Source organism: Poecilia reticulata, chromosome 23, assembly GCF_904066995.2.
Source record: "Poecilia reticulata chromosome 23, P_reticulata-male-v2, whole genome shotgun sequence".
Classification (NCBI taxonomy): Eukaryota; Metazoa; Chordata; class Actinopteri; order Cyprinodontiformes; family Poeciliidae; genus Poecilia; species Poecilia reticulata.
Genome location: NC_088852.1, coordinates 15,596,586 through 15,612,291, shown reverse-complemented (window position 1 = coordinate 15,612,291; position 15,706 = coordinate 15,596,586). Strand labels below are relative to the sequence as shown.

General features: G+C 39.4%; 2 protein-coding genes across 3 annotated transcripts in view; one reads left to right on the top strand and one right to left on the bottom strand.

The window, feature by feature from the left end:
• LOC103459599 (NXPE family member 3-like) overlaps positions 1-6,470 on the bottom strand; it is a 75,990-nt gene extending 69,520 nt beyond the window's left edge. Inside the window, exon 1 of one of the 2 annotated variants that reach the window (XM_081603948.1) lies at positions 6,351-6,470. In XM_081603948.1, coding sequence (XP_081460074.1) covers positions 6,351-6,449 — 99 coding nt within the window. In that variant the 5' untranslated portion in view covers positions 6,450-6,470. The remainder of the gene's footprint in view (positions 1-6,350) is intronic. The other variant, XM_081603947.1, reaches the window with a different exon arrangement.
• A 4,584-nt stretch (positions 6,471-11,054) lies between these two features.
• On the top strand, positions 11,055-13,829 carry LOC103459753 (NXPE family member 3-like). Its single transcript, XM_008401567.3, has 3 exons — positions 11,055-11,783; positions 12,852-13,049; positions 13,131-13,829. The coding sequence occupies exons 1-3, from the start codon at positions 11,723-11,725 to the stop codon at positions 13,700-13,702; spliced, it is 831 nt and encodes a 276-aa protein (XP_008399789.2). The 5' UTR covers positions 11,055-11,722; the 3' UTR covers positions 13,703-13,829.
• The last annotated feature ends 1,877 nt before the right edge of the window (positions 13,830-15,706 follow it).

Here is a 15,706-nt window from a genome sequence, read left to right as displayed (position 1 = left end):
ACTGGTCCTGTACTATGTTTTGAGCCTGCATTGCAAAGTCGGTGAATCCAAACTCCTATAATCACATTTCTATATTAATACAGTTGTATCAATGATTTGTTCTTTATTGATATGACAATTCTCTTGAATGACTGTACATGTTTTCCAGCTTTTTAACAGATAACTAAATTAGCAAAATAGTCCAGTTACTTCTTCTTATTAATATTGTGTTTATTATATTCTCAGTTTTTGCTTTCATTAGTTTTGGTACATTTTTACTGCAAAACATCAGCATGTGTGTGTGATGTTCTCAACCGGTCCAGTTCTTTCTTTAGTTGATGCAGATCTCTTGACTCGCATTTTGCTGAAACAATAAGAGAGTTTCCTGGAATCGTCCACAGCTGGGACCTTACAACAGATGGGTGTTTACAACAGCTCTGTGATTGTTATTCCATAGTTCTCCAAATCCAAATTTCTTCCCCACTTTTAGATCAGAATGACGCATTACATTTGACACACTACATTTAATTTTGATAAAAACATACCTTAGTGCAGAGGTTCCCAAACTGTGGGGCGCGCCCCCTGGGGGGGGGGCGCAGTGCAATGGCCAACTCTCTGTTATTCCTATGTCAATTTGATACAGTAGGGGCTTCCACACTTCCCATATCTGTGTCCTCTGTTACTTTTATCAGCAGTTAAAACTGATTCATCAGTTGTTAACATGTCGTAACCTGTTTTTCCAAGCCGCCTTTAAACGCAACATGAGCGCTACTACACTCGCGCTGGGTTTAACCTGTGCACCGTGAAGGAGACCTGCTGCTGCTGTGCGGAGCTACTCAGGTGTGTTAGAATCATGGCAGCAAAACGCAAAGAACTTTTCACAGTTTTTCCCCAAGCTAACTGACTGAGTTGAGTAAAGCTGTTGGATGCAGGTAAAGTTAGCTAAAAGATGACTAGCTGATATCAATACAGCACCTTAAGCTTAACAAGTAGCCTGTAGGCTACCGATGTTGTTTATGTACAGCTACATACATTGATTTTGCTCCCAAAAAAGTCCCCCCCCCCTCCCCCCGCCTCCACCAGAGGCAAGGACAGGGGGACCCAGAAAAAGTTTGGGAACCACTGCCTTAGTGCAACATAATGTTGTTTGGCAGCTATTAACATAATTTTATTTCTCTACGGTTTCACATTTTGCTGATTTGTGCTATTGCTGTAACATCTTTGTTCTGTGAAAGGTGTTCCCCAAGGCTCTCTGTTAGTCCCACTGTGCTTTCTATTCTCGTACTTGAGTCTTTATCAATAAAACTTCTCTGTAAAAACATTTTATTGCCAGGAACAAAATGTTGTTGAGTGACTGTTGTTCACTTAAAATGTAATGTGGGCAAAGACACTTTGCTTGTCCATCCACTGAAGCAACATTACCAACAGTGATGTTCAGAACAAGATCAATCTCACACACTGCAGGAAAGAACTGCCTATTGTCGTAAACACAGTCTGTTGATGGTGTTTGGCTTTTTTTCTTTTTATATATATATATATTAGAAAAGAACCAACTATATTTTCTGGGCAGCACTGTATAGTGTTAAGCTCACCACTGTATTTCCCTCCGTGAAATGTCATGGGGAATCCAGACTCACCACCAGCAAAATCACTCATCATCAAGTCCACTTTTTATGGTAGTCTGCCCCCCATTTGAGTGCAGTCCACTGTGTTCAGGACCATGTGACCTGCAAATAAAAAATAAAAGAAAGAAAATCTTGTCAGATAGTGTTTTACACACAGTTGCAGCCAAGCATGACTTAATGTTACACAATACAGTTTTACCAAGTTGCTCAAAGTCTAAACTGGCATTGTTGTGCATTTAAGGTGTAAAGTTTACCTTCGACCAAACGCCCCCCAAAGGCATCCCAGCGCCCCCCTTTTGTAAAAATGTCCGCCAGCGCCCCCTGCCATCTTCTGAACGCCCCCTGGGGGGCGGTACCGCCCATGTTGAGAACCGCTATTCTAGAGTCTTTAGTTAAATAACAACTTCCTCGTCGTTACATTTCCCTAAATTAATCATTTCCTCAAAAGTTTATAAAGATGTCTTTAGACATAGAAGTAACCGTCATCTTTCCTCTTAAGCCTCATCTATAAACAATTAAAGAATGATTTCAATTAGTTGATGACTCAACTCAACGTCCCGATCACCGCTCAGTGGAGGCGCGCGTGCCCCGCGGGCTGTCGGAGCGCATGCTGCTCTGCGCGTGGGCTTTCAGAAATGTGAACAAATCTGACTCAAGGTGATATTTTTTATGGGGTGAGATAAGTTACGAAAAATAGCTGCTGACCGAGCTGTGAAATAAGAGAACGCGCTCTCAATAGAATACAATTATTTTAAGAGTTTTCTTCTACCAATAGTAGAAAAAAAGTCAGTGCGCTCTCATGTTTTACTTATTTTACTTTAAAAAGAAAAAAAACTTATTTCAACACATTTATTGCGTTTAAAGCTAAAAGCATTGTATGAAAACGACCCCGGTGATTTTGCGTTAATTCATTTACAACTAGAAAGGTTACGAGCATTTTTTCCCCACCAACTTATTAAAAATAAACTAAAGGAATACCGCGACTATACCGTCATTTATTTTTGTTCTATTTATAGATCATTATTCCTTCTATTACATTATTAATACAGAAATTCGATAAAACGGCTCTGCCATACTTTAAAGTTTGATTGATAAATGCAGGATAAGTAATAAACAAATGTAAGACAGTTTTTTGATTATAATACTGCGGCATTAATTACATAAAGAAAAGCTTAATAACTGAAAAAGTTGAAGTCTTATCAGTGCAAATGTTATTAATCTTAAGAACATGTCTGCGCGGTCCAGACCTTCAACAAACTGCGGTTTATCCTCCAGGGTGTTTCTCAGCCAAATGAAGATAAACTTGTTCCTACATCCAGGAGGAGAAGCTATAAAACCGCAGAGCAGCTTCCATCACAAAGTAACTTGTTCACACCGCTTCCGATAAACGCACAACTGACATTTATTCATACAAATATGGCTACTTTTTATTGTTTAATAATAATAATAATAATATGTTGTTTATAAAAAAAATGCCTGACCAATTATGTTTCTCAACATACACCAATTATAAGTTGAAAAATATCCAAGCTGCTAAATGGTAGGGGTTTTTTTGTCTTTGTTTTTTCCATTTGACCGATCGGCGTTATGAAAGTTTGCGTCATCTAAATGTTAACTGCCAAGTCAAGTGTGTAAACTAACATGTATATATGTGTGCATATATGTGTGTGTGTGCGCGTGTGTGTGTGTGTGTGTGTGGGGGGGGGGGGGGGGGGGGGGGGGGGCGCGCGTGCATTTTATGATCTCAAGGTCCGCAATGTACAAAAAGTTATGAATTGCCATAAGTCATTTGAATGAGAAAGTTTGTGGCAATGAACGTTCTCACACAGACATACGTATTGAACAGTTCTTTCAAAATCGGACACAATTTGATGAGAGAGACATGAACAAGTCAGAAGCAAATGGGGGCTTAAGGCCCTGCCCTTAAAATCCTTGATGCCCCTAGTGCTGTCATGATGGGTTAGATATTGCGAACCCACATGCAGGAAAGCCAAGCGGTGTTTTTAACAAAAAGTTTTGTTTAAAAAACTTTTTTTAAATTAAATAACTCATTTTTGTTTTGTGAACTCAAAAAGTTATTTGCCAAACAAACTTTTATTTGCACACATCAGAAATCTTTTGTTGTGATTTTGGGCTGAGTTGCTGAGCAATGAGACAGATTTAACCTGTTTAATTCCTTGGACAAGTTACCAAAGTCCAAGGAATGATCAGGGGGGGTAGGTTTCCCCAAAGGAGAGGCAGCATGGATAAAGTTCAGAACTCAAGGAATGTAAATCAGAAGGTAAAAGCAATTTGGCAGCTCTGGCAGCAGAACGTCTTGTTTTGAAGCTCTGCCTGATACGCTGACAGGCTGTTGCTGAAAGAGCTGGTCACACCCTGTTGAGGCAGGGACACACACATCATGATGACACACACTGATTTGCATACACCTCTGTGAACATGACAAAGTGAGGACGACGATGGAAACTAAAGCAAAGGTAAATCAAAAAAAGACTCAAAAATTGCTCCTTTTTCTTCTTCTGAAATTTAAGGACCTTTGAGGTGATAACATCTTGAGATTTTTTGAGTGTTCTCTGCCTAACTTCCTTGAAGGTAACATTTTTCTGTCATGCTCACGCTCTCTCCAGTCTACATTATAACTCTTGTTATGCTGTAAATCTACTGGTTAATATACAACCTGTAGGGCTTTAACCTTTAACCAGACCATAAAAATTTGTATGCGGACAGTTATCGCTTTGCACAGGTTTTAGCAATACTTTAATCTCGACTCAATACCTATCAAATTATAGCAACAGCACAGATGTTGACTGATTTATGAATACTTTATTCAACGATTTCTTTAAGTGGGTTTGGCAAACATACTGCACAACACAGTGGATGGTTTTGTGAGTCACTTTCTGTCTGTGTCATCTTTGTGCTGAAACAGTTGTACTGTTAGGGATATGAAAAAACAATCTGACTGCCACCGTCTGATATATAAAATAGTGTAAGTTTGATGTCACCATGTTTTGTTGAATAGCTTTTTTTCTTAGCCAGACAACAGCATGTGCTAGCAGTAATCCAAGCCTTTATTTCATCACGACTGGATTACTGTAATTCCCTCCATCAGCCAGTCCTCACTTTTCTTTGTTTTTAATGCTTTAAACAGACTAGTCTGTTTATGAGACCCGTTTGATAACTGATTTTTACAAATTTTTACTTAATCTGTATTGGTATTGATCTTGTCTGTGTCATTTTATTGTGTTTTGAATTGAGTTTTGTTTCATTACTCTGTGCTTAGATTTGTCGCTTTATTTTTATGCTTTCTTAGTTCTTTATTTTATTGATATTCAGGATTTTGTTTCAGCTGTGGCTAGTATTAAAGAACTTTATAAAGTTGATGATGATGACGACGACGATGAGGAGTTGAAACATCCCTGATGTGGCGGTTGTGACGTAATCTTCATGGTTCGTTGATGCCTTGAATTTTGTCTCTGTCTCTTTAAAAACATCCCACGTCATCGTAACAAGGCTACTTTGTGTTTTCCACTGATGCCGTTTATAGTCACTTTTTATATTACATTTGCAGCCATTGTTGTTTGTCTGCTAGGCGTAGTAGACATGCGGTTCCTCCTGGTGTTTGCTCATTTCTGCTGTTATCCGTTAGGTTTATTTATAAAGCATATTTCAGCAGCAAGGCAGGTTGAATGCCTTACATCATAAAAACGCAAAATACAAAAAATTCATAAAAACAACAGCCATCAATGGAGAAACCAGTAACACAAAAAATGTCATTTTCACAAGTGGCATCATCATAATAATACACATCGAATATGTTGCTCAGTGATCCATTTATTATGTTTCAAAAGCAACTCTCAGCAGCAGGTTTTTAGTCTAGATTTAAAGGAGCTCAGTGTTTTGGCTGTTTGACCATTTTCTGGAAGTTTGTTCAGATTTGTGGAGCATAGAGGTTGAACGCTGCTTCTCCATGTTTGGTTCTGGGACTCAGAGCAGAATCAGAACCAGAACCTGAGGGGTCTGGAAGGTTGATACAACAACAACAACAGATATTTAATGTATTGTGGTGCTAAATTGTTCAGTGATTTATAAACTAAAAAAAGTATTTTAAAGTCTGTTCTCTGAGCTACAGGGAGCCAGTGGAAGGACTTTTGAACCGGTGTTATGTGCTCTATCTTCTTGGTTTTAGTGAGGATGCAAGCAGCAGCGTTCTGGATCAGATACATTTTATTAGGCATGCCTTTGAGGACACTGATCCACTAATTGATGAAATGAAGATGAGTATCTCTAGATCTTGCCCAGACATTAGTCCTTTAATCCTGGAAATGTTGATCAGGTGATAGAAGGCTGACTTTGTAACTGTCTTTATGTGACTATGAAGGTTCAGAGTCATCTGTTTCACTGTACCCAATATTCAGGACTGATCACTAGTTTCCAGTGGTAACTCTAGATCATTTGTTGACTCTACATTGTTCCTCTTTAGCTCCAAAGACAATAACTTCAGTTTTGTTTCTGTTCAGCTGGAGAAAGTTATGGCACATCCACACGTTCATCTGTTCTAAGCGTTTCTTCAGGGCTTGGATGGGTTCAGAGTCACCTGGTGACACCGTCATGTAGAGCTGCGTATCAAAACCTCCAAAGCATAGCTTTGGGTAAATAGGTGGCACTTTGTGGCATATGTCTGGAATGCTGAGAAACGCCATTGGTCAATGGTGGTTGCTACACTTGCTATTCCACCTCCTGACTCACCATGGGGATGTGTGTCCAAATAAAATGGTGGTTGATAATGGAATCCTCAGAGTGGGTGGATGTCTCAGAGGAGCTGCTGTGCAATCTGGGGCTGGACATCCAGTTGTTCTGTGTAAAGTCATGCATGTGACATTAATTCTGTGTTACATTCACCATTTGCTTGGTCCAGCAGGAAGAAACCAAATACCCAAACACTTTGACGTTTGGGTATTTGGCACAAGCTGTGCCACTGTGACAGTGATAGGTTGAGAAACTATCATATCTTCATCACAGTTCTAAGACATTCTATAAAGTTTATTAATATAATTTCATACTGAAAAACTTGACAGTTTAGGTTAAAGGATACGTTTTCAACCTGTACTGGTATATATGACTGGTTTGGTTTTCATGCATGTACACAAAACAATAACAAAGCAAAACCAACTGTTCAATGGGTGTGTTTTTAGGCAGAGATAAACCTTTATGAGCCACAAAAGTAGGATTCAGAAATCATAAAAAGACTATGGCAACAATAGCCAACTATAGCAGACCAACTGAATGTGCAATTAGCACAAAGTATACATTTCCAAACCATTCTTAAGTTAAAAATGCGTCATAATTATACCAGTCTTGGCTCAAATAAACAACTTTAAACTTACAAATGAACAGTTAAAGTCGATATTATAATGTGTGAATCTGACTTTTTTTTATCCACATCTTCTCCATATTATACAGAACATACATGACAACAGGTCAAGATTAAATACAAGAACCCCTTTTTGCAGTATCTGGGAAGTATGCATACGTGCCACGACTCCCCTTTTGGCTGGGAAATTACTGTTTTATCCCCATTTCCTGCCATGCTCCCGCATTATTTTCCCTGTATTGCTGGGTTTCAGACACGTGACCCGGATGCTGGATTGCCCTCCATCTAAATTGGGTGACGTCTGTGCTACGTCACCTGAAACCCAGCAATAGTGCCGCTCACGTTAGTTCCGTTACACACTCACCTCCACCCTCGCTCTCACATTAGTTGTTCTCTCTAAACATAGTTCCGCCCATACTCGTGCTTTTACGTTAGTCTCCGTAACTCCACTGTAACTCCCATAAACTATGCTGATCTCTCTGTATGTTTAGTGTGTTTTGTTAGTTCTTCGAATGTCCTGTAGAGCAGTGGTCCCCAAACCCCAGTCCGTGGACCGGTACCGGTCCGTGGACCAATTGGTACCGGGCCGCGCAAGAAATAATTTAATATTTCCGTTTTATGTATTATTTGAGTCTGGAGGATCTTTTATTTTGAAAATACTTTAACCGGATTCTCTCGGTTAATTGCGCGCCAAGGCTGAGCCCACAAGCAGCAAAATGAGAAAGAAAGAGGTGTCTTTGGAAAGTTTCTTTACAAAGGGGAAAAGGCCCAGAGAAGAGACAGGAGAATGGATTTATCCCGTACATGTGGGTGAGTCCCACATTACAAGCCCGCTCTGCATAACATGCGGCTACCGGCTCGCTAATGAGGCAATGAAACTTCAAACTGCTTCGCCACGTTGAGACCAAGTATGTTGCATATAAGCAACACTTCAAGTGTCATTGTCTCTCGTCACTCCCAGATGGGGTCGTCTTGTTGCAGAGAAACAAGTTCAAGGCTCCCGTTAGTCGTTATCGTGAGTTAAAATTTTCACTAAAGTAAAATGTTCGTTTTTGTGGCGCATCTATGTCTTATTTTGAAGGGATATGTAAAAGTTACCATAGCGACCAGAGTCAGAGAGCGTTTTGGCAGTGGTCGAGAGGAGATGAGTAGAGCTTGTGAGTCTTAAGTTTGGTTTAGACGGCAAGATTTAAGAATTGTCGGCCGATTCTCCAAATCTCTGTGACCACAGAACTGATAAAAGTACAACAGGTTTGATCGGTTCGTGTCTCCAGCCACACGGCAGGAGCAACACACCACACGAACCGATTCCAGTCACAAACATCCCGATTCCAGAAGAAAATCCACAAAACTCCCAACATAGCATACGGGAATTTAGAATAACCAAATACGGATGACGATGTAGAAGCAATAGTGATAGTTTGTGGACTCATTTTAAGAGATAAAAGACGTAACAAAAAGAAAAGGCGGTGGATAAAAGACGACGGGAGCCGGCGCTCTATTTGCTGCACTATGATTTGGAGGTGAATATGTTTTTTCATAGTTAACATTTTTAACTGAATAAACATAATAAACATATATAATAATGACCTTTACATATAATAATAAATATTTCCACATATCGTCTCCGATGTCCATCGGACTCTCAGTTGAGCGATATGTCAGCTGTTTGGGATTTCCCTCTGAAGATAACATGCAGAAGCCTTATCTGACGGTTCACGCCCCCCCTCCCCCTCCCTCCCAGGCCGCAGCAACATTTTCAAGTCTTGACCGGTCCGCGGTATTAAAAAGGTTGGGGACCACTGCTGTAGAGGGCACTAGACCCACATTTCTCCTGTGTCCGTACGAGAAGAAGAGTAAGGGAGATGGGAAAAAAAAGAAATGGCAGACTACGTAGCTAAGACGTTTCAGCATTAGTAGAGAAGTTACTACTCATAAATGCTGCTGTGATACGAAAGAAATCTGTTTATTTTGATCTGGATAATGTACATTCAGTTCTGGGATTTCTCCGGTTGTTTTTTTTTGAACGGCCGATATCTGAACAAGCCAGTGGAGTTGCAGAAGCAGGAGGGTCCCGCCGCCATCTTTGTGACTCGGACTGAAGCCTGGAAAGACGAACGGACTGGTGCTGTTGGAGCTGGATATTTTGCTTGGACAACAGACAAGCTTATTGAACAAAAAGGGGGGCCCCCAATCCTTTAAATTTTTTTCTTTCCACAAACTATTTGTTCATGAACATTTTCAAAACTGACAACTTGTGTGCACATTGACTGAGCTGACTGAACTGTTTTATTGAAGGACTAACTGGAATATGTAATTGTTTTTTTCTTTGGAAAAGCAGCAAATGTTGAAATGAGTTTTAAAGCTATAGTTTAGAAAACCTACCCTTATTTTTCCAAATATTAATTTTATTTTTTATTAGGTGTGACGGGGTTCTCCTATGACTTGGTCAAACATAAATGACTGGCCAAGGCCAGAGATCACTTTAGAGAAATTTATTAAACTTTTCTTCAGGTGATCAGAGAAGAAAAGTGCAAAATAGGTACAGAGGATATCCAAGGCAGGTTAAAATCAGACAAACAGGAGTCTTCCGGAATGCGGTTTTCGATTAAGCGCTAACTGGAATTTGCTAAATTAAGCCAGAGGTGGTTTTTGGCATAATCTTGATTGTGAGTGGATCAGATGGCAAGTAGTGGGGGAAATTTGGAGGACGAGAATATGGATACCTGGTGGTCTATGGTAGAAAGTAGAAGAAGAGGGAGGGAAATAAGGCAAAAAAGGAAATAAACACTGGGAAAAGATCTCTTGAGGATGAGGAAGAAACGGCTGAAATAAGGAAGAAAGCAATGATGGAAGAGTTTAAAGTTATACTAAAATTTAAAACTGGACAGAATATGTTTGGAGTAAGCCCTATTAGTCTGTCAAATGGACTTAAGAGAGCTATTGGAGAAATTGAACTAGCTAAAAGTCTTAAGAGATGGAAGTCTGCTCGTCATTTGTAAAAATGCTGAACAAAAGAATAAAGCTCTTAAATTACAAATGGTGTGTAAAAAGGAAGTGCTGGAAAGAAAGGTTGTTGGGGAAGAAAAAGGAGTTAAAGGAGTAATATCAGGAATTCCTGTAGGAGAAAATTTGGAGGAGCTGAAGAAAATAATTAAAGGAGGGGAAGTTACAGACATCAAACGACTACAGGCTTTTAGGAATGGAGAGAAAATGGACAGTACATCTGTACTACTGGTCTTCAAAGATAAGAGTTCTGCCTGATAAGGTAATGGTTGGCTACTTGAGTTTTAATGTAAGGCAGTATATTCCACCACCGCTCAGGTGCTTTAAATGCCAAAGATATGGACATATTGCAAATATTTGTAAAGGGAAACAGAGGTGTGGCAGATGTGGAGACCAACATCCTTATGGTGAGTGTGGAAATAATCCTATTAAATGTTGCAACTGTGGAGGAAATCATACTACAGCATTTGCAGGATGCACAGTAAGAAAAGAGGCTGCTGAAATTCAAAAAGTAAAACCTGAAAGAGAGTTAGGAAATAAAGCTAATTTGTCAGATTTGGTTACACAAACATTCTGTTCTAAATAAACACGACACAAAAAACCACGTTGTATAGCTCAAGTGCGCAAGTGAACGAAGCATGCAATCAATTAACGCTAAAACTTAAATATTCAGATACATAAACAATATTCTTAACTTCCTAACATCACTTACTTGTATTCCACGTACACACATCGAAAATAAAAAGGTAACAACAAACTGTAAACGGTAACTCAAACTACACAAATGTGATTGGTAACTCTCGGCTCCTTCCTTTTCTTCTCACCCTTTTTTCATGGACCTTACCAAGCTCCGCCCAGAAACGCCCCTCGAAAGTCCCACGTGACATCATGTCTCACAAACAAAGCCTCGCGGTGCTTAGCTTCTATGTGTAAACATGGCGTCTTTCATTTCGACTGACTCTCTGCAGAGAATTTCTGAGTCCATTACTGTAGCATTTCTGCTGGATTTTCACAAAATACCAGCCACCACAATGGACATGGGAACCAACAAGTTCATGTCAAGTCTAACAAGACAAAGTGGAACTTTTTGGTGCACATCTCTTTTTTTATATGCATTTTATCTTGTATAAAATGATCCCAGTCAAACGTAGTTCTGTTAGTGGGATCCCCTGGACCTGGTTCTGAATTTAACCAACACTGTGAATAGCTCTCTTTTCAGAAAATCTTAAAGGAGAATGTCTCATCGGATAAGTTTAAGTTTTCAGTTTAATCTTGTACATCTTCTGTACTATGTAGTAGTAGAATACTGCAAAACATTCCTTGTTAAAAAGAGAACAACTTTGGCTCTGAAAGACCTCAGGTATTAACTGATGTTTGAAAAATCTGGACCTTTTAGTGCCAAAAACAGAAAAAGAAAGCAGGCACCATCTCTCTGCACCTCCGTAGCGAGACATGGTGATGATATAGATCGTCTTTAGCACCAACAGAATACATCAAAAGAGAGGCATGTTGGTTTCTGGACCGTCACTCTGAGGTTTTGTAAATTCCTCTTCACCTGAATTCTGTTGCTGAGTATAATTTGAAATGGGAGACCCAGTTGGAATAAGAAACATGCAGATAGTTGTATCAGCAAAGGGACAAAAGAAAAGGCAGGCACTAGGATTACAACACAGAATGTGTAAAAGACTCCATATCTCATGACATTCTATCATTGGTTCATCTTTGCTGCAGTGGTGTCAACATGAAAGTCTCCATTCCATCATCAGGACCTTCCAGCATCAACATTTTACCCAAACTTAAAGGTAAAAGTCAATGTCTAGTTACTTCCATCATACAAGATTGATCAGCTGTCTTTATCAAAACATCCTTTTTTCTTTTGTTTCCATTTGTGAAGGTTTGATGACTAATTTCATTCTGTTTGTATAGCACATTTCAGCAACAAGGCAGTTCAAAGTGCTTATGAAAACCTTAAAAAGATATAATGATAAATAAAAAAACCTCCCAAAAAACAAAACCGAGTCTGTAGTAAATTTGCTGGACTAATAGAAGAAAGAGAGACACTTAGAGGATATAAACACAAAACTTAAAAACCGGACTCCTGAGTGACAGAACATATTACATCTTGCACAGCCCACAAATTAAAAATTCTGCCATGATGTGTGTAGGAGTGGACGCAATCGCAGCTGTAGACGTTGCATATTATGGATATTTTAAATCAAAATCCATGAGTACAAGGAAATCCAAAACAAAGCAAAGAGGAGACACAAGGGAACAAAGGTTATGACTGAAACAGACGAGCTTAAATACTGGGAGGTAGCAAATGGAACAATGGGCCGAGCTCGATGAGATAACTGATAGCAGGTGTGAGTGGTTGGCACAGGCGCAAGCTGAGGGGTGGGGAGAAGGAAGGCTAAGGAGAAGTAGTGGGGAAAACAACAGGGGAAAGGTTTTAACAATTTTTTTTTCATTGATTGTTTATTCAGTGTTACATGACTCTGTGTTTTTGTTTTTAATGATGTAAAGCACTTTGAAATGCCTCGCTGCTGAAATGTGCGATACAAATAAAATTTGATTGATTGATTGTGTGTGATTACTTTGAAGAGTACTTCACAACTGTCCAACAAATAATGTCCTTTTTAAATGGCATTATTTATTTATCCAGGGTGAAGCGATCTCTTGTATCTTAGCATGAAGCTATTATGCTAGTAGAAGGTCAATCTGAATCTGTGCCCTGCCCCATATCACCTGGTGCAGCAGCAGAAACCTCTGTAGTAGAAGTTACTGGTGAAAGTAAATATTTGCAAAGGTTAAAGGTGTATAGCTACAATCAGTGACAAAAGAAAGTTTTAACCTCCCTGTTTACCTTCCAGATGGAGCCAATGAAATAGTGAAGACTAAACCTGCTGGTTATTACTACCAGGGAGCGTGGCAAGCATTAGACGGCACCACAGTCCGTCAGTTTAACAACGCCACAGCGAGAACCCAGTGTCTGAAAGGGAAAGTGGTCCACCTCTATGGAGACTCCACTGTCAGACAATTTTTTGAATTTTTAATTCAAACAACCCCAGGTAGACACATGTCAGAAATGTCTGGCAACGGCTGAAACTGCTTCACGCTGCAGTCTGATCTGCTCTCTCTTATAATTTCAGATCTCAAGACGTTTGACCTGAAAGGTCCTGAGAATGCAGGACCTTACATGGCCTTGGATTACAAAAACAACATCTTACTGACGTACCGATGCCATGGTACTCCCATTGTTTTCCCTCGCATGATGGCTGTTGAGACACGTCACATTGCTACTGAGTTGAGAACTGTGGCCGGAGGCCCCAACATCGTCATAGTGATTAGCGTCTGGGCACACTTCACCTCTTTCCCTATTGAGGTCTACATCAGACGTCTGCTAAACATAAAGAGGGCAGTGGTGGAGCTGTTGACCAGAGCTCCAGACACACTGATCATCATCAGGACTTCTAATCCCAAACGGTCAATTCTCTATCAGATATGGACCACCAGTGACTGGTATGCCCTGCAGTGTTATAAGGTCCTCAAGGAAATATTCAAAGGGGTGAACGTCCAGCTGCTGGACGCCTGGGAGATGTGCTTGTCCCACCACCTGCCTCACAGCCTCCACCCACAGCCTCCCATCATAAAGAACATGATCGATGTTGTTTTGTCCCACACCTGTCCCCTCGGTGGAAAATCTAAAGGTGCAAAAAAATGAAGTGGCAAATGGGATTGCATAAAAAAGCAGCTACTCTACTCACACCTTGATGTCTTGTACCAAAGAAGTGCAGGGTAAATATTATGTCTCACCAAAAAGAAAATAAAGCTATGACAGCTGTAATATCTTTAGATGCCCAAAAAGCTTTTGATCGAGTGTCATGGAAATACCTTATTCAATCTTTAAAGAGGTTTAAATTTAACCCCAAGTTTATAGATTGGATACATACATTATATTCATCCCCACAAGCGGCTGTAAGAGTTAATGGTTTCAGGTCAGCAAGTTTCAAGCTGGAGCGCGGATGCAGGCAAGGGTGTCCTTTCTCACCCCTTCTGTTTGAAATTAGCATTGAGCCATTGGCCCAGCTTATTAGAGACAATGATGAAATTAAAGGGATTTTGATTGGTACAGACGAACATAAAGTATCTCTTTACACAGATGATGTACTTCTGTATCTTTCTGATCCTACATCATCAATACCACTTCCGAGGGAAATGATTTCTGTTTATGGTCATTTTTCTGGCTATAAAATAAATGTTGATAAGACAGAGCCAATGGATGAAAACAGCAATATTCCACTGGGGTTTAAACAACAAAGGGGTTTTAGTTGGCCTAGGGAGGGCATTAAATACCTAGGCATCAATATTCCTCTCTCATTAAATTGATTTATATCATGTCAATTACAGCAAAACACTGGATATAATTAAGAAGGACCTAGAGCGGTGGTCAGCATTGCCTTTGTCCCTCCTCGGTCGCATTGAAACCATTTGTATGAATCTGTTACCCAGATTATTGTATTTGTTCCAGATGTTACCGGTTGGCATACCAAAGTCCACGTTCGTTGAATTGGATAAAATGATATCAAAATTCATATGGCAAAGCAAGCGCCCTCGTATAAAATATAAAACACTACAAAGAAGTAAGACGGAAGGGGGTCTCAATCTTCATGCTTTAAAATACTATTTTTGGGCAGCTCAGTTAAAACCTTTAATTTCTTGGATCCAACAGGATTCTCAAACAAGATGGCTCAGCATTGAGCAAGCGAAGTGCTCAGTACCATTAAAGGTATTGCCATTTTTAGATATTCCAGTAAAGGGACTGCCCTTGTGGACTAAAACCACACTTGACATTTGGAACAAAGTATGAATTTCTTTCAAGCAACCAAGAAGTTTATCAATATGAAGAAGAAGCATTGAACATATTAAATCTTTCACACCCAATCTCTTAAACACAAATTTTTCTAAATGGGCTGAACGGGCTTACATTTCTTCATCACTTGATCGACAGGAACAACCTTATGTCATTATGTCAGTTATGTAGGAATTTTAATCTCCAGAAAAGTGATTTCTTTATTTATTTACAGTTGCGCTCTTTTTTGTCTACACACAGGGACTGGGACAGGGTATTAAATCCTACACCAAAAGAAATCCTCCTAATCCATTTCCAGAAAGGGGGAGGGGATAAAAAATTGATAGCAAAGTTATATAGGGTGTTTCTGTCAATGAACCTTAACCTCTTACCCCCTAAGGGGGTATAAATAAATTTCCGCCTGACAAAAACACACAAAAGTAAATCACTTATAGCCTCACAGCTATTAGATTTAATAAGAAACTTTTGGTACCTCTGTAAAGGTAAGATGTCATAGAATGGTTTTCTGGTGTCAGCACCATTGTAGCTTTGACCCTGCCTGAAATATTAGGGACAAAATACAAAATATTTTGCATTTTTTTGAACCTCGCCAAAATTTTCTTTGAAATAAACATTGAAAACACTACCAAAATATTATTTGTAGCACAAAAAAGTAGTACAGACTTTTAAATCTAAATGTTGTGTAAAAGTATACCAAATTTGGACTCAATCAGATGAATCATATTTATTTTAGAATGGTATTAGTGAGAAATTTCTTAGGCGGAGAGGCCATTTTGGCACATTTATCCAAAATGTCACCAAACTGTGCCAAATGTGTTTTTTACATCAATACTGGGGGTTTGTTAAAATTAAATA